Here is a 24,527-nt window from a genome sequence, read left to right as displayed (position 1 = left end):
AATGATCATAACATCCTCATCGAGGAAGACATCTAAGGTGGGAAAAGACTTGTCTGAGGGAGTGTCAGCTAACTGATCGGCAATCACCTACCCTTTGATTAACTTTTGAATTATGAAGTGCAAGTCAAATTTAGAGAGATGCATCACCCACTTGGCCAACCTTCCTGAAAGATCAGACTTTGCAAAGAGGTGCTTGAGGATATCATTCTTAGCAATAACCCATGTTTCTGCATGGAGGATGTAGTGTCTTATCTTCTGAGTCACGAAGACAAGAGCTAAGCACTATTTTTTTATAGTAGAATATCAAGTTTTGTATCCTATTAAAGTGCAGCTAATGTAATAGACTTCTCTTTCCTGCCCTTCATCATCGTATTGGTTCCAATAATGCCACCAAAGCGTGAGATGAGGCTGAAATATACAGGAAGAAAGGTCTATCGGACATAGCCAGCATGAGGATGGGAGGATGAGTTAGGTAATCCTTGATGGAATCAAATTCTTTTTTACATTCTTCATTCCATTTGAAATGAGTATCTTTCTTCAGCAGTCGTGTAAAAGGTAAGGTATGATCAGCCAATTGTGCCATGAACCGATGAATGGCTTGGATTTTCCCCTGCAAGCTACGAAGCTGAGAGATCCTTTTAGGTGGAGGCATGTTCACAATTGCATCGATCTTATCTGTGTCTATTTTCATTTCTCGACGGGAGACGGTGAATCCTAGGAGCTTCCCGATGTCAACACCAAAGACGCACTTAAGAGGATTCAGTCTCATTTTATACAACCAGAGTCTTTCAAAGACCAGATGCAGATTTTCAATATGCATTTCTCGCGCTAAAGATTTTACCAAGATATCATCGACATAGTCTTCTAAGACCTTATGGATGAAATCATGTAATATCAAGGTCATGGCTTGTTGATAGGTCGCTCCTGTGTTCTTCAACCCAAACGACATGACAACATAGCAAAAGGTTCCCCAAGGGGTTGTGAAAGTGGTTTTATATTGATCTTCTAGGTTAATACGGATCTAGTTATAACCCAAGAAGTCATCCATGAATAAGAGTAAAGCATACCTCGCAGTTGAATCCTCCATTATATCGATATCCGGGAGAGGAAAGTCATCCTTGAGGGAGGCTTTGTTCACATCCTAAAAATCAATGCAAATACAGATGCGACCATCGGGTTTACTCACCGAGACAATGTTTAAGATCCAAGGTGAATAGTCAACAGGGTAGATAAAACCAACTTTTAGGAGCTTCTCTATCTCGGCCTTGACTAATAAAGCCACCTTAGGATTCATCTTTTGAATCTTTTGCTTCACCGTCTTAGCATCAGGACTAAGCATAATGTTGTGTACCACAATGGACTCATCAATGTCAAGCATCTCCTTGTAAGACCAAGTGAAGATGTCAAGGAATTGATGTAGCGAGTTTGAATAATCTTTGAATTCTTTGGAGGATAAGCATTTTCCCACTTTTATGACTTTTTCGGGAGCCTTATCACTCATGATGACGTCTGTAGTTTCTCCACTAAGGAGAGAACTACGATATTCGGGATGAGGGATAGACATTTGTTCTTCATTGTGAGATAGAAGTTCCCCCTACAGAATGGATTCTCCAAAATATACCTGAGCATTCAAGCAATACAGGAACCAACGCTTATGATGATAAGAGGGTAGCCCATCGTGTGCACCCATAAATTCCTTCAAGGATTCTTCCGAAGGGAAAATATCCAAGGGAATCTCATTAGGTGATACACCAACATCGATGAGTTTTGGATGAACAAGCTCTAAAGGAAGGGGACCAATCAAAATCACGATAACAGCTAACCATGGTTTCGCCTTTCGACCCGTATGACAGTATCCTAGTCCAGTGTTGTGGTGACAAGGCTCGGGCTCCAAAGGAATCTAAATCCCTTGTTCATTAGGTCCACAACCCTTTTCATCATACCCAAGTTGAGACACAAGCTTGTATCCAGGACCATAGATGTTTTGTAATTCTTTGAATGATGGTGGTTTCGTATAGAAAAGGTGATTGACATGATAAGCAGCACCTGGCTTTATAGACGCATAATCATCGTTCGTAGCCGAGGTGAATGAAATCTTAGGAAAACTTAAGTGGATGGGATCTACTTTGTACTCACCAACATGAGAATCGGTGAAATCCAAAGAACCCCAATCGTCACCCAAGCATGCATTCACTTTTGAAGGTGATTTAGCTGGGGAAGGTTTTACAGGTGTAGACTCCAGCCATTTCACCTTAGGAATATCTACCTTTGGGTATTTTTCTTTCGAAGAATCTTGCTTCTCAGGTGATATCTCCCTTTTACCAACTTCCTTAGCGACTTCTTCCTTCTTACACTCATCCTTTTTAGGGGATGAAACAGAAGCAAAAGTTACAATCGAAGAAGACAGAGTGGGTACATAATTTTGAAAGGAAGGTTTAACAGAAGCTTGACCAACCGCGGCTATTTGACATAACTGCATAGCCTCAGGATCAGCATTAACTATGACAACCTAATTATTAGCTACGAACTTCATGGATCCATGAAGTGTAGATGAAACAACTCCCAAAGTGTGTAGCCATGGTCTTCCTAAAAGAAGATTGTATGATAAAGGGTCTAGCATAATATGCACAAGGATTGGAATAGTGACCATTCCAACCTTCAAAGGTAGTATGGCAGTCCCCACAACAGTCTTACCACTGTTATCGAAACCTCAGATGAACAAGGAAGAGGTTGCCAAAGAATTTGGGTCCACCTTGATCTTTGGTAACAAGTCTAAACCACAAACATTCATTGTTGAACTTGTGTCAACAATTATTCATCTAATACCAACGCCATTCACATGAACAATGATCATTAACAGATCTGCTAAATTCCTCACTTCGGGAGGTGGGAATTCATGTCAATAAAAGGTAATATTTGGCGAATCCACACGAATATGATCCATTAGCGCATTCACATCAGTCGATCTCACAAAGGAAGGTATCAAAATATTTTGCAAAGCTTCCTATAGCATACCTTGACACATTGGGGCGGTTTCAAGAAAATCCCAAAGTGAGATCTTAGCCAGAGTAACCTTAAGTTGCTCAATAAGATCATAATCACTTAGTCGCTTGTTCGCAGGAAAAGATGCCTTAGGAAGGACAGGTTGAGAAGGAGGTAGAGAAGTTCAAGGTGGTTCAAGAACTTGTTTTCTATTCCAAGTGTTACATGCGTGAGCAATAGTATTATAGGATGGTTGCTTGGATTGCATAAATCTAGTGTATAAATCAGAAGCTTCTCCTTTGAAAGGTTTTCCATTAATGGTGTTAACTCTCTTAGGAGAAGGACTTGCCGATGTCACGTGGATGTAAGGTTTTTTAGGCCTTTGTGGGGCTGCGGAGACAACAATGACATTCACAGACCCTTCATTTTCACATGAGGACGTCGTGGAGGATGACCCACCCTTTACATCTCTTTTAGGAGAAGGTGCTTCAAGGAAGACATCTAAGACTTCATTCAACATATCAAAATCATCCTTCGAGAATGCCTTATCAAAGGCATCAAACTCCAAAAGGAAAAGATCTGACATTTGGCATTCACATCAGGTTCACCAAAATGTAGGGGAGGAGATTTGCCCCCTCTGAGATGATAAATCATAGAAGGCAAATCTATCTGTCGCTACCTCTTCGAACAGGCGCTAAGATGAGCTAGGGGATAACAAGTAACTACACTAACTAAAACATAGAACTACAACACAGAAATGAAAAATATATAAAAAATGGATTTACAGAATGATGCAACACTAGAAACAGGTTATACCTTTCAACCAGAGAACTCTCGGGTTTAGGATGTCAGCACAGGGCGTGGACACTAGCGCAACACATTGTAGTCCATGTAGACAGAGAAAGTCCAGAAAGAAGCCTGTGTGTATTTCTCTGCACGCAAAATTTGTACGTCACCTGCATATACTGAGATGGGGAAAATTGTTGGGGTTGTATAGGGGCCTGCCTCAATCAAACCCCTGTTTAGGTGTTTCCACTGCCACGGATAGCCAGATAGATAGATTGGAAAAATAAATTGGAAAGTAAATGCAAATGGAAACTAAACTTCATTTAAAAATAGTTAACTCCTATTGCATGCAATAAATATTGGAATATTGGAATAATGGAATATTGGAAATAAATATTTAACAATGCAAAGGACTCATTGCATGTAAAAGAGATTGGTAAGAGAGAGAGAGAGAGAGAGAGAGAGAGAGAGAGAATGAGCATGAAGCCAAACCCCTCGTATTTGGATTCACGAGTGTGATGAAGCCCACTTGATCGCTTTGTTGGTAAGAAGCCACCACGAGATGATTGTAGCTTGATATTGGTAGAGTGTATGTCCAAGAGTGTGAAGAGAGCAGTGAGATATCATGAGCACAATGAGAGCCAAGAGCCAAGAATCCAAAATTAGGAACCCTTCAAAATGAGCTAGGAAGGGTTCTTAAACCTGAAACGGGCGCGAAGAACTGTTACGGCGAAACGCGAGCCAAAGGACACGCATCGACCAGCATCTGACTCTCTTCCAGATTCAAGATTCGGCTATCTTTTCAAGACGTTAGCGCGGCGCACTAACGTCCATCAAAAAGTAGGTCCAAAGGGGCTTTCAAGGCATTTCAAGGCCCCTTGTCTTTCGAGCCCATGATGCCAAAATAACATAATTTTGATCACGGATTCATCATAAATGCACTAGGCACCATGCATAAGTGTCATTAATGCACTAGGCACCATGCATAAGTGTCATAAATACACTAGGCGCATTTTAGGACACTACATAGACATCCTTGGGATCGATATGGAGGCAAAAGTATTGTTACTCTAGGATTGCATAATTTGTTAGCCATCACTTGCAATATCTTGCATCCTAGTGCTTGAATGGATATAACAGGGTCTCCATCGATATAACATGCATAAAACCTTGTCAATTGTAGTTTTTTAATAAAATAAGACATGATTCCTATGGAAAGAAAAAAAAAATTGAGCTAAAAAAAGGTCACAAGTTTTACAAACAAAAAGGTTTGACTTATACTATAAAATCCACATGATTTTTACTACAAAACTTGGTGCAATTTTGTGAAAAAAAATCCAAAAAAAATTCAAAGAAATATTTGCAATTTGCCACAAACCATGTCATTATTTTTAGTAAAAAAAAAAATCACCATTTTTATAAGTAAAAAAATATATGATTACTCTTCCTTAGCTAATATATATGGTTTTGTATTGTATCATACGAGGTCCTTTTAGTCCTTCTGTGTCATGTGCATGAATCATCATTGCAACAATTTGTAGAACTCCACGCATTCTTAGATCTTAAATCTCAACTGGGGCTTGATGATCACACACTTGTACTGAAAAGGGGGGTGAATCAATATAAACAATCTTTAACTTATTAAAAAACTCAATGACCACAATAAAAATAAAATAAAAATAAAAAAATCACATAAGATCTACCAACAAATAAACACGAGATTTACATGGAAACTCTTTCAAAAAAAACCACTAAAAAGACGAATTGGATCTATTGTCCAAATCCAACCACAAAAATGAAATTCGCTCACAAATCTTTGTAGGCACCAACTCACTAGAGACACCAATCTCAATTACTAACCACCAGCTTAGCAAGAGACACTGACCTCTTCTATTAGGAGGTGCCAACCACCAAATGAAAAATAATTTTGTCTTCTTGAATATAGCTTCTTTGGATGATGATTATTTGATCTCAACCTTCATAAAATTTGTGTGTAACTTCATATAAATTTTCTTCTTAAAAAATTTGTTGCAATGTCTTCTTTTCTCTAAATCTGAATGATAATACATTTAATTGCTTTCTTTCTAACCTCCATTTCAAATTTTATTTATACCCCAATCATGCCTCTTCACCCAATAGGGTTGGCCATCTCAAGGGGGGTTGGCCAAATAATAAAAAAAATATGGTTCATTTTATTTCCCTAAGAGGGGTGACAACATTGAGGGATTTCTAGTTGCTTTTGGATTAGACTATGTTTGAGTTTTTTTAATCAAATTTTTGGATCACACTTTGTGATCCATCATCAAGATACAAGAGAGTCAAGAGTAGCTCTCTTGTATCTTGATGATGGATTATGGAGTGTGATCCAAAACATTGATAAAAAAACTCAAACAAGGTTTAATCCAAAAGCAATTACAATTAAATTATGGATTGTCGAAATATGATATCATTAAACATTAAGGGAGTCAACCCATTTCAGCGTTTAACTTTAAATTAAATTTTATCAAAAGAGGGTTAGCCCAATTTTGGTCTTAATAATTACCTTGAAAAATTCAACTAGTGGTCTTTGGCTTTCAACATTAAAACCCCCAACACTACATGTTAATGGATATGATTTTCTTCTTTGACAAAAACATTTCCAATAATATCCCTCTTTGTCATTAATGGTAACCCTACAAAGAAATAATCTGTGAATGTAACAAGAGCATAGATATCCCCCTTTCTGTAAATCTCCCCCTGTTTGTAACTCTCCCCCTTTGACATTATTGGCAAAAGGATGCTCATTACTCTCATAAAGAATATTCATCATCTAATCTATCTCTAAGCGGAGCTAAAAGATAAAGCAATTATTAGCTCTAAAATGGTTCTTCTCCTTAATAAGTTAGTGACTAGATGAGAGTGATACCACTCCCAATTTTTGCCTAAGATATTCAAAAGTCTCTTTAGGAAGGGGCTTCATGAAAATATCCACAATCTATTTTTTGCTGGCAAACTACTCCAACTTGGCATGGGAATATGCTCTGTCCTAGAGTGAATAACTAGATTCTTGGAAATATTAATTGCACTCATGTTGTCACAAAGTATTGAAATTAGATGATAATATTCTACCTTCATGCCCTTCAAACTCTACATCAAAATAACTTGTATGCAACATGATGTTTTTGCTATGTATTCAGCCTCTATTGTGGGCAAAGAAACCGATGTTTGCTTCTTACTTTACCAAGGCACTAGATTGTTGCCAAGAAAGAATGTTTGGGCTCCATTTGTACTTTTCCTATCATCAACAGTGCTTGCTCAATCTACATTTGTATATGCTCTATTTTGAATAGCAAGAAAAAGTTTGCATGTTTTGATGATTCATTTGGACAAATTTAGATGGTGCATTTGTATCTTGTCATTTTATTCCTTCTCTTCCATATTCATCTTCTTCTTCATTGTAGCTTGGCTCCTTTGGGTGATCATTTGATTATGCTTTCTCCTTTAGATGCCTTGTTTCATCCACTTTTACATAGGCACTCTTTACAATTTTGTGCAATGTTTTATTGTAACATCTATAAGTCTTACTTCTTAACAAATAATCAAGGAAGATACCTTCATCGGATCTGGAGTCAAATTTTCCCAAATCTTCATCATCTCTACTTATGTAGCACTTTTTCCCTAAAAGCATTTAACTATTGTTGGTCTTCGCTTCCATGATTCATAAGGTGTCTTGTTATTGTTGACCTTAATTTGCCCTCTATTAAAAATGTAAATTGATATGTTGATTGCTTCTCTTCAAAACTTGTCCAGTAGCTTAGATTCATTCAACATTGTTCTAGCCATCTATTGCATGGTTTGATTCTTCCTTTCTACAACTCCAAAGTGTCTCTTTATTCAATGATGCTCACAAAAGTCTTCAAATTTATTTGAGGTGAACTCACCTCCTCAATCTGATCTCAAGCACTTAATTTCTAGCCCGGTTTCATTTTCAACCAAGGCTTTAAAAGCTTTAAACTTCTCAAATGTTTCATACTCTTTTCTAGGAAAGTAACCCGTGTCATTCTTGAATAATCATTAATGAGCAACATAAAATAACTTTCACCTTGCAAATTTTGTGTTCTTGTGGGCCCATAAATATAAATATGGACAAGTTCCAATGGCTTTGTTGTTGAGTGTTCCTTTGGCTTGAAGTTTACTCTTGTCTATTTTTGATGTTGACATAGCTTGCAAAGAGTGATTGGAGGTTTCACAATCTTCAACATATCTCTTATGGCTCATTTGGTGTTGATTTTTACTAAATTATCAAAGTTTATATGGCCCATTCTTCAGTGACATAACCAGCTCTCATCTCTTTGTTCCATATAGCATTTTTCTCCCTTGATCTCACTAAGGGTGTATAGGTTGTTTGTTGTTCTATTTGTATTAACAACTACTTTTCTTGTACTGGCCTTATCTTGCAACCTTGAGTATGAAAAGTAAAGGTGTGTCCTTGATCACACATTTGACTAACGCTAAGAAGATTATGCTTCGAACCTTCAACATACAAGACATTTTTTGTTCTTGTCTTTCCATTATCGAGACTAAGAGTACCTTTTCCTATAATAGTTGTTGTGACATTGTCTCCAATTTCTACCATACCTCTATTTACTTCCTTCAAAATGAACATATTATTATTTTTTGTGGTTGACCCTCCTTGAGAAGGTCGACCCTATTGGGTGAAGAGGCATGATTGGGGTGTAAATAGTTGTTGAAATGGATGTTAGAAAGCAAGCAATTAAATGACAGCAATTTTCTCTTCTTTCCTTTAACATCAATGGCAACAATATTTCCAATGTGGCTCTAATACCATATTACAGAAAATAAAAAACAAAATGGTTACCAAAGTATTCGATAATTAATTAGTTAAAGTCTCTTTAAATAAGAGTTATAAAGACTGTATCCAAAAAGGATAAAAGTGATAACCAAGAAATAAAAAGGATAAGAACTTAACTAAAAGAATAAAAGAATGTTTCTTAAATCTATCCTAAAGACTTAATTGACCATTATAAACTTTGTATTACCATATTACTTTAATAGTTTCAACCAAATTCTCTCCATGCAGTTCACGGAATCTTGGAGCGAAGGTTAGTTCAAATTGGGGGTGTTAGCTTTGAGGTCATAGAAGAAGCCATAGCTACTGCAATGGGGCTGAAACTTGAAGGGGAAAAGGTCAATGGGCTGAGAAAAATCAAGGAAAAGGAGACCATCAATCAGTTCCTAAGTGATGGCGAGAGTGTCATCAAGTTTGAAGATGGCTTCAATAGGGAGAAACTTCCTTCACCCTAGGGCCATTCTCTCAAATGTTGTATGTTGGAGGGTAGGTTTAAATGCGCATTTCGTTATCATTTCCCATTACTCATCCATCGACAACACAAATCTCTAGTAAGACTTTCCCTTTTGAACTTATTTGAAAACTTTGTGGAGGAAGCTACAAACTTCCACAAAAAAAGAAGCCTTAGGCTGGGGTCCCATGGGAGGGGCTTGGGCTCTATTTTTATGGAAAAAGTGGTCCCATGGGAAAAAAAAATTGGGCTACAGGATCATTTGGAATCTTCCCCTAAAAAATAGAAGCTCCTACTTTTTAGATTTTCAATTTTGAGCGGGTGAAAATGGGGTGGGACTAGAATTAGGTTGGGGTCCCATAGGAGGGGGCTTCCTAAAAAATATAGCAGGAGCTGCTAGAGAGTTTTTAGGAATATTTTAAAGTTGTCGACCCCATGAATTTTATATTCTATTTCAGCTTAAAATTTTATATTCCTAAATTTCAGGATGTTGACAGTCTCATGAACTTTGTAGTGCAATCAGCTTAAGTTTAAATTCCTAAATTTAAGCAACATGGTGGAAAAAAATAAATAGTTTTCTTAAAAAAAAAATTGAGATGATTTACAAGCGCCATAAATAATTCCTAAGCTGGTAGGGACAAAATTTAGCCCCACCCCATTTTCACCTGCTTAAATTTACAAGGCTAAAAAATAGGGGCTCTATTTTTGTGGAAAGCCTCCCTCATCGAACCCGTCTTAGCCCCTACAGCTTAGGGATAATTTATGCCACTTGTCAATTATAGTTTGTTTCCCACCAAAAAATATTTAATGAATCCCACCAACAAAACATTTAGAGGGATATCAGAATTTATGTTTATATTTTTAAGCTGAATTACGTTCATGGGACCACCAGCTTGCTTCAATTTAGGAGCTTAAATTTTTAAGCAGAAGTGCACTACAAATTTCATGGGACCACCAGCTTTAAAAAATTCCTAAAAAATCTCTAGAGCACCCGCTCTATTTTTTCGGAAGCCCCTCTCCATGAGACCCCAGCCTTAGCAGGCCTGAAATACCCCTACACCGGTGATTGAATCTCCATCTCTACCAGTTTCATCTAGCCTTATAACCCAAAAACTCCCTCCCTGCCTGCTTGTAAAAATACCCTTGTAATTAGGGAAAAAACCTGCTACTCTCCTGGATGTGAATTCCCGTCTCTCCAAAATCTGCTTTAAAAAAGAACTAGTGTTACTTGTTAAAGGAATGGTCAGCCAAAAAAGGTGGAGTCTTACAAATTATAGCCCTTTGGAGCGTCAAAATTATTCTTTAGCTCTTCTGACAAAGGTGAAGCTAGGACAAAGGTGAAGCTAGGGCAATTGCAGGCTTGTGTTCCCTCAAACATCCCCCAACCCTCTAAGAAGAAATAGGATGAAAGGAAATTTGAAACCTAACCCAGCAAGAATGTTGCAAAGAAGCTCTGTAGAAAAAAAATATATTGAGGATCACTTTCCTAAGAATTAGTTTGTCAATAAAGTCCTATTTAAATCCACACCAGTTAATTCCACCAAAGAAAGAAAAAATGTCATTCTGTCTCAAGTAAAAGCCTTCTGGGACTAAGACTGCGGTTAGAAGATCTAACAGGTTGGCAACCAAGTGTCCTGAGTTGCAGGAGATTGATTTGTCAGGTGACCAATCTGACTAGGAAAAGGGCAAAGGTACTGTGAGTTTGGAGGATACCACCCATGAATATACTCCCCTGATGAAATTAGAGTGGAGTAGCTACTTTAAGGAGATGAATGCCCCTTCTACCGATTTTGATGATGTGTATAGTCATCAGGAGACTGATTCTGAGGACAATCCCCAGTTCCCCACAGCTGAAAGCCCCCAGGGTCCCACTGCAGAAAGTCCCTAGATCCCTACCCTCTGAAAACAAAAAAGTTAAATGTTCTCTCTATGAAGACATGGCCAGCCAGATTGATAGCATGAGGAAAATAATGGAGCGAATTAAGGACAATTGGAATAAAATGATCAGATTTATAGCTCTGCTAATGAAAAGGTCTGTCACCGACTCACCACCCTATCTTGCTGCAAGTCAAAGAGTGCAAGAAGCAAGGTACCTCCAGCTCTTCCATGGACAAGGATGGTGTCTTCAAGTTTCTCTCGGAGGGAGGGGGAAAGTCTTGTGACCCTTAAGGGCTCGGCCTTTTTATTTGTTTCTAGTTTTATCTTTGCTGTTTTTACCTTGCTGCTCTTGTGCTGTTAAACTGCTGTTCTTGGCCAGCATGGACCTGTTTTGTGTGGCCTTTAGGTTGTTTTTGTAAAGGGATGAGAAGCTTATTTTTCCCACTTATTCTAATCAAAAACATCATTATCATATGTGAAGCATTATGCTTGCCATACTGCAACATTTGTAATGTCACTGTAATCGAGTATGTTGAAAAACTCTTCTTACAAGGACTCACTATAGCTGAATATCACTCAAGTCCTAACATTAAACAAGATTTGTATTGCAAATTGAAATGGGAGAAGATGGATTTGGGGAATGATGTATTTAGATTCATAGCCCTAATGCAGGTGCATGATAATTACAAGATGATACTTTGGTAGTGAATTTTTTTGCTCTCTTCCAAAGACTATATAACGTGTTCCAATTTTATGGAATTCTCTTAAGTAGACACGGATACATGACTGAAACCTAACTTTACGAAACAATAGTGCATTCTCACCTTTCCGCCGGCTAACTTTTGTCAGTCAGACAATGCACGAACTATCAGATTATTTAATTTTGGAGAAACGAAACATTGATTTTTCAATGGGAGTCAAATAAACAAGAAACAGGGTGTTCATTTGTAAATAAATCTAGAATGTAATTTTGATCACTAATACAAAACTACGTGAATAGAAACTTCATAACTAGCATCTTAGATTAGAATGCATGCAATCCAGCTTCCAACTGTTAGATCTCAATACAATGCAACTAAACATGTACCATAGCCAAAAACTAAGGTGTTTCACATACTCAGAATTGAATTGGGCAATGTTAAATTAATAGTTAATGACCCTTGAAAGTATTGTCTGGTAGTCCATGGATGCACCTTTAAACGAATGTAAAATTGAGGTTAACATGAACCCAAACAATAGGACTTTTATGATAAACTGCAAATCATTGCAATTTGCTGATAGCTTACTGTTATCTCTAAAACAAGTTATATAAACAAAACAAATATCCTTATGCAAACTATTGCAATTTTCTGCATACTGTATTGCTTCCTCTGAAACAGCTAATATGGATAAAACAAACGACTTTGCTGCAAATCTTTTCATTAAGTATATTGCTTCCTCTAAAACAGCCTGATAGATAAAAAGTAAAACAAATAGCCTTGCTGCAAACCATTTCTAGCCAATATTAGATCAAACATATAGCCTTTCTGCAAAGCATTGGAATTTTCTGAATGTATAGCTTTCATTAAGACTGCATATAAAGATAAAACAAATAGCCTTGCTACAAATCATTGCAATTTTCTGCTTTTTATTGCTTCCTCTAAAACAGCCTATATAGATCAAACAAGCAGCCTTGCTGCAATCCATTGCAATTTTCTGAGAGTATATTGTTTCATCTAAAACAGCCTATAAAGATAAAACAAATAACATTGACCAACTATTGCAACTTTTTGATAGTGCATCGATTCCTCTTGAACAGACTGTGCAGACACTTGAAATCTTAAAAATGATCTATTGGAAATGAAATTGCATTCATCAATTTTCAGTCATCAGATGTTAGGTACTCAATAAAGGGTTTGGCAATCGAGTTTATTGACAGTAGTTCAGATCTTGAAGCCAACTCGCAATCTTGGAACTGGAAGGCAGGTGCACAGGTGACGCCAACCAAGGAATAATGCATCTCGGGATCTCTAGGTGGAGCTTTAACTAGCAGGCTACCATCACTAGAGTAGCTCTCAATATCCTTTGTTGGATAAGACCCAAACCAAACAAATGGTGGAACAGAATACTGCAATTTTTGTCCTGCTGCCAGATCAGGGCCCAGAATTGTTTGTGTGATGCCTCCGTTAGGGTCAAGCTCAAAGACCTGCTCTGGCGCAATCCATTAATCAAGAGTAAGACGAATTTGATAATAAAGGATAATGAGAATTTAATACATTTCCAAAGATAGTGAAGTGGTACTGACCGTCAGAGGTTCTCCCAAGTAGAAATGGAATGTTTCTGCACAGGGAATCCGGTGCAAAAGGGCAACATTCCCAGATGGAAGTAAAAAATATATGGCTGTGCTAAGGGGCCTGTCCACTTTGTCTAATAAATATGCTTAAAAAATTCAGATCCATTACATCCATGAATAATAAACTCATCACAAAATTTTAGAGCTCTACCCAAACAGAGATGTAAAAACATAAAATAAATTAAAATAAAGTAATAGAAAACAAAAAAACGCTGAACTCCAGGGGAATGTAAAAACTATAAAATTCTTAAAAACCCCTTATGTCTCAAACTCTACGGAACCGTAAAGCTTCCAAAATCTATATACTCATTAAACCTTAAAAGCTCTAAAGCCCTTCCAAAGCTCAAAAATCCTCAGTGATATAAAAATTGGAATTGTGTATGCTTATGAGCATATTTTGAATTGCAAAATCAGATTTTATTCCGTTTAAATGCAATATAAAATGCACCCAAATAATAAAAGTGACTGACTGATAGACTTACATTCAGGTGGAAGAATTGATTTGGTAAGGGTAACAGAAGCGTCTCTGAAGGTCTCCTTGTAGTACCCTCCTTCAGGATGAGGTTGAAGCTCCAGCGACACTGCGATCTGTTTCGAGCTCAACGCCATCTTTCTTTCTGTGAGAAAGCAAGAGAGAATAAGGTTACAGGGATCTCCTGTGAAATTAATATCCCAAACTTATTGGTTAATTTAGTAGGCATGGTACAAGTCAAAGGTGGCTTTTTTATTACTTGGGATTTCCATGGAGTGTAGCAGTTAGTAAAAGATTTCTATGGATGGTGAGGGATGGAACAATCTTTTTGAAAATTACAAATTATTGTCAGTTTTTTATTTTGTATAGAATAGACTTTTTTATACAATGTTGACATCTATTATATTATTATAATTATAATGTTGTAGAAAATGTGTTTTCTATAAAGAGTACTATACAAGATTATAGTTTTGTGTATATCTGACTAGAATTGATAAATTTGGGGATGGCATAAAGTAGGTGAAGTGTTTGCACTAGCGAGTAGTTAATAACAACACTTATTACATTTTCAACTATTTGAGGGCAGGATAATAGTAAATGTATAGGTGGTCCTAAAGGTAGATGAAGTGGTTGTCCTCATGGATGATTGTTTGATTTGTTTGATTCATTTTTAGTGTTTCGAAGGCGAGGTAAGAGTAAATGTAAAAAGGTGGTGCATGTTTTGGTTGGATGATAATCTAGGTTTGTACAATACGAATGGTCATGCTTGTGAATTAATCTTTTTGTAAAGACAAAATTTAAATATTATTGTAATGAACATCTCAAATTAGAACATGATTTAGCAATATATTTTGTAATGTAGAAATTGTATTGTAATGAAATTAATGCAATTGCCCATTAAATGTAGAATTGAACCATATATTTCATTTATTATGTTTTTTTCAATAATAAGAAAATTGTTATATCCTTAGTATATATTATCTTTTTTGTTTAGGAGAACTGAAGGATCTGATAGATGATAGATGGTATTGATCATAAACATAGGCATTTACAAATGAAATTACCTCATGATAGTCAAAGAAGACAATAACATTGGTTCTATATTATAGTTTGTAAATGCAAATGTTAACCTACATTAAAGCAAAGTCGTGCAAAATATTTTCTGTTTGTACTTCCAAGGCACAAGTATTGAGATACAAAATTGAAACAAATGAAGAGGCAAAATATCTTTTGTTTGTGATTCAGTTATTGAATGGGGTGGATGCAGTCATTCAATATATTTTCATTCTACACCAACAAAAGAAAAATCCTTACCTACATTATCTAAGCCTTGTGTTCAAGTAATCAGATTTGAGGATGAAAAACCTTGAACTTGTTGGAGATCTAAGGACCAAAACCCTTCAATTTCAGGAATCGGGGTATGTAACCCCTTCAGTTCTGTATAACAATCTCATCCACAAAGGTTGTGAATGTGCTTCATGAGTTGCAGGTTCTGCCTCTTACATGTTTTGTATATCAGTAGTTGTTTGTTGTGGTTTCAGGCTAGTATTTTCACTTTGTCATGTTGTTGCAGCTATTGTTTGTCACTGTTACAAGATATTTTGATGTGTTTCAGATCTCGTTAGAAATAAGAAAAAGTTCTGGAATTAATCTATCAATTGTTGATTTCATATTTTAATCAGAGTAATAGTAGTTGATGTAAAATTTGTTAACAAATATAGGTTTCTGTAAGTTTTGGTTAAAATTTGTAAATCTAAATTTATGTGTCCGAAATAATCCATTGGAGTCATTGCAAATAAGAAACATGTGTCTAATGAAAAAAGATAACCCATGCAAGACAAACTGGTGCAAACAAGACCAACATATGGGCTGAATAGACCACCTCTAACAACTCTATGTTTCAACCTACTGGGGAGGTAGCATCATAACTTCTACTATCCTACTTTTCTATGCATCTTTCAATCCTCAACTGAGGACGAAGATATTACAATGCTGCACTATTACATTCCCCTATCCTACTTTCCTATACGTCTTTCAATCCTCAATTAAGGAGGAATATGTTACAATGCTGCACTATTACATTCCCCTATCCCTCTTCCATATTTGTTCTCTCCTTTTTGTTTTCACACATTTGGTTGATTAAATAGAGGATGCCAACTCCCAGCAAGCAACGATTGTTGTGGACATATTATTACCCATGACCTCCTTGAAAGCAGGTTATCAATAAATCCATAATTGCTAGCCAGGAATCAATATTCCACATCCTAGTAATCAGAGGTGCCTATCAAATATAGGAGGCTGTCAACTAAAATACATCACAGCGATGATTTGCAAAAATAGAGACTGAAGGGGACAACTATTGGAGGTGACATCAGTTATGGAAGCAACGGTTATATCTGGCAGCCCATAAAAAACCACAACCCCCATGTTGAAGTAAAATGATCAAAATCACAAGGAGAAACATTCTCTTCTCTAATTTAAAGGTGAAATTGTTTACATCACATGTACATAAGTAAACGAAACAGTATGTTTCCACAAGACTACACAAGACATAAAGATTTACATGGGAAATCCATATGGGAGAAAGGCCCATCACCAAAAGATGTTCATAGTTATATTATTCACAATCAACACGAATTCAAAACAAAAATGTCTTTGGAATCTTTTACAAAGTCTCAATCTACAACATACTATTTTTCTACAATCACTCTAGTGTTTACACACCAACAATGTACAATCCAATGTTATTCCTTTCAGCCTGTACAATCAAATAACCTTGGCAAATTCGTACAAGATGATATATATAGACATTTTCATATGAATATCAATCATCTGACTATCCAACTTACATGCAGAATACCATGAAATATAAAACTATAATCCAGCCATACATAACGTTAATTTACTACATAAATCACCTAGTGTGATATCTCCACATGGATAATCACCTTGTACACTTTGTTGCTGTCATACATTATGAAGCAAGAGTTACAACCTATAAACCATTGGTATACATGTATGTTTCCCATATAACAACCACTACCAGCGCTTCACTTGCAATAAGCCCACACCAACATAACATTATCCTTGACTCTTTGCAGTACCTATTGCCATATTATAATGTCATTCTCAAATTGTACCACATTAACTCCATTTTTTGTTGCACGTGCTCTTGCATCACTATTCATGCTCCAACAAACACTACTTACATATGTTGTAAGTTGTTCGCCAAATGCCTTGAGGTTTCTGTCAGACCAACCAATATATATGATGGCTCGCAATACCTACAACTTCATTATTGTATATTAAACATTATGCTTGCCATACTGAAACATTTGTAATGTCACTGGTATCAAGTATGTAGACAAACTCTTTCTATAAGAACTATCTACAAGTGAATATCACTCAAGTCCTAACATTAAACAAGATTTCTGCTGCAAATTGAAACAGGAGAGGATACATTTTGGTGAATGTTGTATTTGGATTCATAGCCCTAATGCAGGTGCATGAGAAACATAAGATGTTCTTTTGATGGTGGATTTGTTTGCTCTCTTCCAGAGACTGCATCATATTTGTTCCAAATTTTATGAATTCTCTAAGTGGTCATAGATACATGAACGAAACCTTACATTAGGAAACAACAGTGCATTCACACCTTTTCACCGCCTAACTTTGGTCAGTCAGACAATGTACAAACTATCAGATTATTTGATTTTGGAGAAACATTGATTATTCAAGAATCAATAGGAGTCAAATAAACAATAAACGAGGCATTCATTTGTAAATAATAAATATATCTAGAACGTAAGTTTGATCACTAATAGAAAACTACATTAATAGAAACTTCATAAATAGCTTCTTAGATTAGAATGCCTGTAATCCAGCTTCCAACAATCAGATCTCAGTACAATGCAACTAAACATGTACCAGAGCCAAAAACTAAGGTGTTTCACAGACTCAGAATTGAGTTGGGCAATGTTCAATTAATAGTTAACAACACTTGAAAGTATCATCCGTTAGTCCATGGAGGCACCTTCCCAATTAATAAGACTGTTCATCAAAAAATTATGTCTTACATCTCAGGTTCGCATGATGTGATATGAGATTTGTATTCTATATGGATATGAAGATAAACTGCCAACCATTGCAACTTTCTGACAGTGTACTGTTCCCTCTGAAACAAGTTATATAAACAAAACAAATTTCCTTATGCAAACTATTTCAATTTTCTGCATAGTGCATTGCTTCCACCAAAACAGCTAATATGGATAAAACAAACGACTTTGCTGCAGATCATTGCAATTTTCATTTAGTATATTGCTTCCTCTAAAACAGTCTATATAGATAAAACAAATAACCTTGCTACAAGACATTCCAATTTTCTGCATAGCGTATTGCTTCCTCTAAAACAACCTATATAGATACAACGAATAGCCTTGCTGGTAATCATTGCAATTTTCTGATAGTGTATTGCTTCCTCTAAAAGAATTAATATAAATAAAATAAATAGCCTTGATGCAAACCATTTCTAAACTACCCTATATTAGATCAAATATATAGCTCTGAGCAAAGCATTGGAATTTTCTGAGTATCTTGCTTCCTTTAAAACTGCATATATAGATAAAACAAATAGTCTTGCTGCAAATCATTGCAATTTTCTGATTTTATGGTGTTTCCTCTAAAACAGCCTATATAAGTCAAACAAATAGTCTTACTGCAATCCTTTACAATTTTCTGAGAGTAAATTGCTTCCTCTAAAACGGGCTATAAAGATAAAACAAGTAACCTTGACCAACTTTGCAATTTCTTGATACTGCCTCCGTTTCTCTGGAACAGACTATGCAGATTCTTGAAATCCTAAGTAAATTCTATTGGATTGCATCGCATTCATGAATCTTCAGTCAGCAGATGTTAGGTATTCAATAAAGGGCTTGGCAATCGAATTCATTGACAGTAGTTCAGATCTTGATGCCAACTCGAAATCTTGAAACTGGAATGCAGGTGCACAGGTGCACCCAACCAAGGTATAATGCATCTCAGGATCTCTAGGTGGAGCTTTAACTAGCATGCTACCATCAGCAGAGAAGCTTTCAATATCCTTTGTTGGATAAGACCCAAACCAAACAAATGGTGGAACAGTATACTGCAATTTTTGTCCTGCTGCCAGATCAGGGCCAAGAATTGTTTGTTTGATTCCTCCATTAGGCTCAAGCTCAAAGACCTGCCCTGGCACAATCCATTAATCAATATAAATTTACTATTGAAGGATAATGAGAACTCAATACATTTCCAAAGATAGTGAAATTGTACTGACCGTCAGAGGTTCTCCCATGTAAAAATGCCATGTTTCTGCACAGGGGATCCGGTGCAAAAGGGAAACATTCCCAGATGGAAGTAAAAAATATATGGCTGTGCTAATAGGCCTGTCTACCTTGTCTGATAAATATACATAAAAAAATTCATATCCATTACATCCATGAACAATAAACTCACAACAAAATTTTAAACCTCTACCAAAACAGAGATGAACATAAAATATTTTTTTTTCAAATAATTAGAAAAAAATCACTAAATTCCAGGGGGATTGTAAAAACTATAAAACTCTTAAGAAACCAGACGCCCCAAACTCTAGGGAACTATAAAACTTCCAAAATCTATATAACCCATTAAGCCTTAAAAGCTCTCTAAAGCCCTTAGAAAGCTCAAAAATCCTCAGTGGTCTAAAAAATGAAATTGTGTGTGTTTATGAATATATTTTGAATTGCGAAAACAGATTTTGTTCGGCTTAAATGCAATTTAAAACCCACCCAAATAATAAAAGTGAGTGACTGATAGACTTACAATCAGGTGGAAGAATTGATTTGGTAAGAACAATAGAAGTGTCTCTGAAAGTCTCCTTGAAGTAGCCTCCTTCGGGATGAGGTTGAAGCTCCAGTGACGCTGCGATCTGTTTCGATTTCAATGCCATCTTTCTTTCTGTGACAAAGCAAGAGAGGATCCGGGTACAAGAATTTCGTGTATACACTTGATATCCCAAATCGTGTCTCTCGTTTTTTTCCTGGAAATTAATATCCCAAATTGTCTCTCTCGTTTTTTTCCTGGAAATTAATATCCCAAATTTATGGGTATACACAGTAGATATAATGCAAGTCAAAGGCAATTTACATGGATTAGTGGTGGGTAGGCTTTTGATTCACGGTGGTTAGGGAAGAGTATTAGTAGGGGATAGTGTTGGCTTTTGATTCGTGGTGGGTAGGGAAGAGTATTAGTAGTGGATAGCGTTGTATTAGTAGTGGATAGCGTTGGCTTTTGATTCGTGGTGGGTAGGGAAGAGTACTAGTAGTGAATAGTGGATAGCGTTGGCTTTTGATTCGTGGTGGGTAGGGAAGAGTACTAGTAGTGAATAGCGTTGTAAGGTTGGGGTCCCATGGAAGGGAACTTCTTAAAAAATTGAGCTAGCGCTGTTAAGATTTTTTAAGAATATTTTTAAGTTGGTGGTCTTATGAATTTTGTATTGCACTTCAGCTTAAAAATTTAATGATGTTGGCAATCTCATCTAAGTTTAAACCATTAAATTTAAGCAAGTTGGTTGTAAATAAATTTAGTTTTCCCTCTAAATTGACAAGTGGCATAAAATATTCTTAAGTTGATGAGGTAATTTTTAGCCCCACCCCATTTTCACCTGCTTAAAATTACATGCCTAAAATGTAGGGGCTCCTATTTTTTGGGAAAAGATACTAAATTATCCTATAGTAGGAAAATAATTTCTTCATGGGACCACCTCTTCCTTAAAAATAGAGGTTAAACCCCCTCCATGGGACCCTGCCTAATAGGGGTTCACTCTTTGTGCACTCAATTTCTTAATTACTAATTTTAAAGATGTAGAAAAATGATAATGAAATGTTCATTAATAAGTTTCACATGTAACAATAGCCAATCACTTTTTAGCTTTTTGGTCCATAATTGGCCCATTTGTGCACCACTATTAGGACATTTGTGCACAACTACTAGGACATTTGTCCACAAGTATTGGCAATTTTGAGTGGATGGATATTAGAACATCTTTAAGTAGGTATTGAGTGACACTTTGAAATGTGTACTTTTTGACCCTTGTGCACGTAACTGATGCCATAGCGTGTGTTGTTACTACCTGAAAGCCAGAACAATAGTTACAAGTAGTTAAGTCATTGAAATCCGATGTACCATTTAGGATATGTCGGTGCACAAAGTTAGCTATAACCACTACCGGTATGATTCTCCTATTTTGGATTTACTGGAAGGGTACCAAGTTATTAGTGACAAAAGAGTTTATAGTTATTGTCTTAGTTTCTACATATGTTTGACTAAGAGATGATGACTTATTATGCATACAAAAATTAAAAAGTAGCCATTAAAGAAATTAGACCTTTGAATTATTAATGTATTTAAATCACATTTTAATGTTAAAAGTTCAACTTTGCGTTATTACATGTTTCAAACACTCAAATAGCACAATGTTGACTATCTAATTAGCACAAACCTTAGTCGTGTTTTAACCCAAATAAAATGCATTTGTGTTCATTTAGGGGTTTATTTCCCATGTTTTTTTTCATTTGCTCCATCATTTTCCTTTGTACTTTTCTCTCGCCCTATTGCACTCTTCCTCATGTGATGTGCCTATTGGATGTTGTATGTGGCTTCATGTAATGTTGAGCTTCTCCTTTCATTTTGCAGACAAGGGTACTTGTGAATCTAGTTTGCTCCACTAATTTTGTCTTTTTTGCATCAATATGCAAACTATATAGGGTTTCATTACCATGATCCCATTGACTTTATACAATTATATCATCAAAGAGCCTATATAGTCTACAACCCATATAATTTTATGGTTTTATTCTAAAACCCCTGTTTATATTCATGAAATCGTTTGATTATGGGAATATTTCACACTCTTTTTTTACCAATTTCATCATTTCTCATCATGTATCACTTGGCCAACTGTTATCTCCATCATGTGATATGTCTACCAAATACTCTCCATGGTTTTAGGTAAAGTTAAGTTACCATTTCTCCTTTCATTTGCAAAAATGATACTCATGAATTTATTTTGGTCGGCAATCCTATCTTTCTCTCATCATTATGCAAACCATCTAGAGTTCCATTATTATAACCCCATTGACTTTATACAATGATATAATCAAAGAACCTGTATAATCCGCAACCCTTATAATTTTATGGTTTTATTCTAAAGTCCTCATTTCTATTTATAAGAATGTAAATATTTTGAAGTGTCTCTTTAAAAGTTCTTAAATCAAGGTTATTCTTTCTTATGGGGTTAATTCTAAAAACCCCTTTATAAATTCAAGAAATGGTACCTTTAGTTCTACCTCATTGGTTAATTCCTAAAAGCCTCATTAATATTCATAACACTATGTATATGGTTGTGATGTTTTTCTTACCAACTAAAGTGAACACAACAACATACAATCTTATCTTTTATAATCATCCAATTTTGTATATCTTTCTCTCATTTGCCTTGCTAATTGCATACAACAACATACATTTTGAAATCATAACAGTTGGGAATTTAAGGAGCGAGAAAGTGCTCCCCAATGTTGGCCTCCTTAAAAATTTCAACCCGAAAAGGTGTAAGTTGTGTATAAATACAACTCCCTCTCTCATTTGAACATCTACATCTTTCAAGTTCACATTCCTATCACTCCAATTGAGCATTCAATCATGAATCTTCAAGCATTTGAGGATAAATTTGAAGTCAAGCATACAAGCTTTCAAGTTCAACAATCATGATCAAGTTTTGTGTTCCTCCATGACTGAAGGCATTCATTAACACCTATCTAGCAACATCAAGCTTTTTGGGTGGGTTCAAGGCAAGGAGTTCCATATCAATGTATCATTTGTCAATTCAATCATTTTCCATAAGGTTTTTAGTCTCTACCCTACTAGGGATAACCTCTCTCTCATCCATCATTGCTATTGTGGTGTGGAAACAATTACTTGAGGTTTGACTTAGCCAAACCCCTATACAACACAACATTTTCTCTCTTTCTATGTGTCAAAAGTGACATAATTGTGCAAAGTAGACTAAGACGCACATTTCTAGATTTTGTACAATCAAAAACCCTAGGACTAATCTAGTTAGCTACATAGTCCAATGATTTTTAACTGAATTTTGGAGAGAGTGATCTATAGAACCTTTCGATCTAAGATCTGAAACCTCGACTAGCAGGACACCTATCTAGACTAAGGCACCTAGTTTCATAGTCTAACTATTTCAGACTCATATTTCAAACATTGATTCCTCTCTACATCTCATTCCCATATATGAGCTTACGTTTTGATTTATAGTTTTGTATCTATCTCTGTAAATTGATTATTGTTTATTTTACATCATTTCTCATCCTAATCATATCAAATCAAAAATATTATCCTAGAGGACTGAAGTTGAGCCTAATTGATTGTTTCCTAATGAAATGATATAATAGAGTAGAAATGCTTCCTACTTTGCATTTCCAAGCTAGAGACAACCATTTTCACCATTTCATTTTGGTGGACTTAACATAGTTTGCATAATTTTCAATTTGGATTTTCAAATATAAGTTTAATTTGATAAAATTTTCAAATATAAAGACATTAATTTCTAAAATTTGTCTTTGATGTGCTTGCTTTATTGATTAATCATCTTTTTTATATCTCATATTGCTTAAATAGGTAGTTAATTGATCACTTCATTGCTATATCATATAGTAAATAATCACTTGTTTAATCAATTGCATCATTGCTATAATTGCATATCTTTTGTTAGTTGTTTGCATTATCATTATTCACAATTGCATTAAAGGCATTGTAAGCATAAACCAATTCCTTTGTCTTTGCCCCTAGCTTTTCTTTTTTGTTTCCTGAGAGCAATTGTGTGTTGTTGGAGCTTGTGCATGTTTATGAGTTACAAAACTCATTTTTCTAAATCTGATATTCTTGAGAAAAGAAGTTATAAATGTATGGCTTTCCATGGTTTAAATATTAATGGTATTTAGCCTAAATTAAGTGTTATATTATTCCCACCTAAGAATTTGGGAGAGTCATTTTCTCTTAATCTAGCACCTACCTTGCCTAACATTGTTGAAGATCTTCGTCGCATGATGACCCTTCAATACAAGTGTCTAATGAACAATTGGTGAATATTGACAAGCAATTGGAAATTCTTTAACAATTTGTGGGTCAAGAACACTTGGTTGGAGATAAATTCCCCTTGTTTAAGAAAGTTGATTCAAGTGATGAACATGACATGAAAGTTTTATGTGGCATAGCTCACATAGTGGATGAAAACGCTATGAAGTTAGCTAGTTGTGTGTAAGTTCTTGGATATTCCACTCCTCCAACCCAAATTGAGATACCCATGCCTATGCCTACAACATTAACCAATGTTCTTATCTACATATCTTCTATAATGGCTACTACTACAAAAAATGGTAATGGTACCCATGTTAGTTGATGTCATGGAAATGGGGACAAGGCAACAACAAAGTTCAATGTTAATAAGTTAGTTTCAACCATAAAAACAAAACAAAGAACTAAAAACCATTCTAAATATGATTTATTTATTTAATTAATGGTCTGAATTTGGTTAAGTGAATTAAATCAAATAAATTGAATAATTTATTTAATTAATAGGAGAAGAGGGTTAAGATGAATTAATTAAATATTAATTTAATTAATTATTAATTGATGGTTAAATAATCAAATAAATACTAAGTATTCATTTAATTAAGTGGACAGATTT

At 35.6% G+C, this 24,527-nt stretch overlaps 2 protein-coding genes across 2 annotated transcripts; both read right to left on the bottom strand.

The window, feature by feature from the left end:
• Positions 1-12,543: 12,543 nt before the first annotated feature.
• LOC131043654 (uncharacterized) lies at positions 12,544-14,006 on the bottom strand. Its single transcript, XM_057976888.2, has 3 exons — positions 13,761-14,006; positions 13,231-13,352; positions 12,544-13,131 (listed from the first exon to the last, which is right to left on the bottom strand). The coding sequence occupies exons 1-3, from the start codon at positions 13,885-13,887 to the stop codon at positions 12,808-12,810; spliced, it is 573 nt and encodes a 190-aa protein (XP_057832871.2). The 5' UTR covers positions 13,888-14,006; the 3' UTR covers positions 12,544-12,807.
• A 4,341-nt stretch (positions 14,007-18,347) lies between these two features.
• On the bottom strand, positions 18,348-19,915 carry LOC131043647 (uncharacterized). The gene is made up of 3 exons (XM_057976881.2): positions 19,592-19,915; positions 19,065-19,186; positions 18,348-18,971 (listed from the first exon to the last, which is right to left on the bottom strand). The coding sequence occupies exons 1-3, from the start codon at positions 19,716-19,718 to the stop codon at positions 18,648-18,650; spliced, it is 573 nt and encodes a 190-aa protein (XP_057832864.2). The 5' UTR covers positions 19,719-19,915; the 3' UTR covers positions 18,348-18,647.
• Between the last annotated feature and the right edge of the window lie 4,612 nt (positions 19,916-24,527).

The sequence above is a fragment of the Cryptomeria japonica genome, chromosome 6 (genome assembly GCF_030272615.1).
Source record: "Cryptomeria japonica chromosome 6, Sugi_1.0, whole genome shotgun sequence".
NCBI classification, from domain to species: Eukaryota; Viridiplantae; Streptophyta; class Pinopsida; order Cupressales; family Cupressaceae; genus Cryptomeria; species Cryptomeria japonica.
The sequence above is the reverse complement of the archived record's forward strand: the minus strand, read 5'-3'. Positions and strand labels throughout refer to the sequence as shown.

Coding starts and splice junctions, on each gene's coding strand:
- LOC131043654 (XM_057976888.2), bottom strand. CDS start 13,887: ATGGCGTTGAGCTCGAAACAGATCGCAGTGTCGCTGGAGCTTCAACCT. Junction 13,353..13,760: donor ATCAATTCTTCCACCTGAAT/GTAAGTCTATCA, acceptor CATATTTATTAG/ACAAAGTGGACAGGCCCCTT. Junction 13,132..13,230: donor ACTTGGGAGAACCTCTGACG/GTCAGTACCACT, acceptor GCGCCAGAGCAG/GTCTTTGAGCTTGACCCTAA.
- LOC131043647 (XM_057976881.2), bottom strand. CDS start 19,718: ATGGCATTGAAATCGAAACAGATCGCAGCGTCACTGGAGCTTCAACCT. Junction 19,187..19,591: donor ATCAATTCTTCCACCTGATT/GTAAGTCTATCA, acceptor TATATTTATCAG/ACAAGGTAGACAGGCCTATT. Junction 18,972..19,064: donor ACATGGGAGAACCTCTGACG/GTCAGTACAATT, acceptor GTGCCAGGGCAG/GTCTTTGAGCTTGAGCCTAA.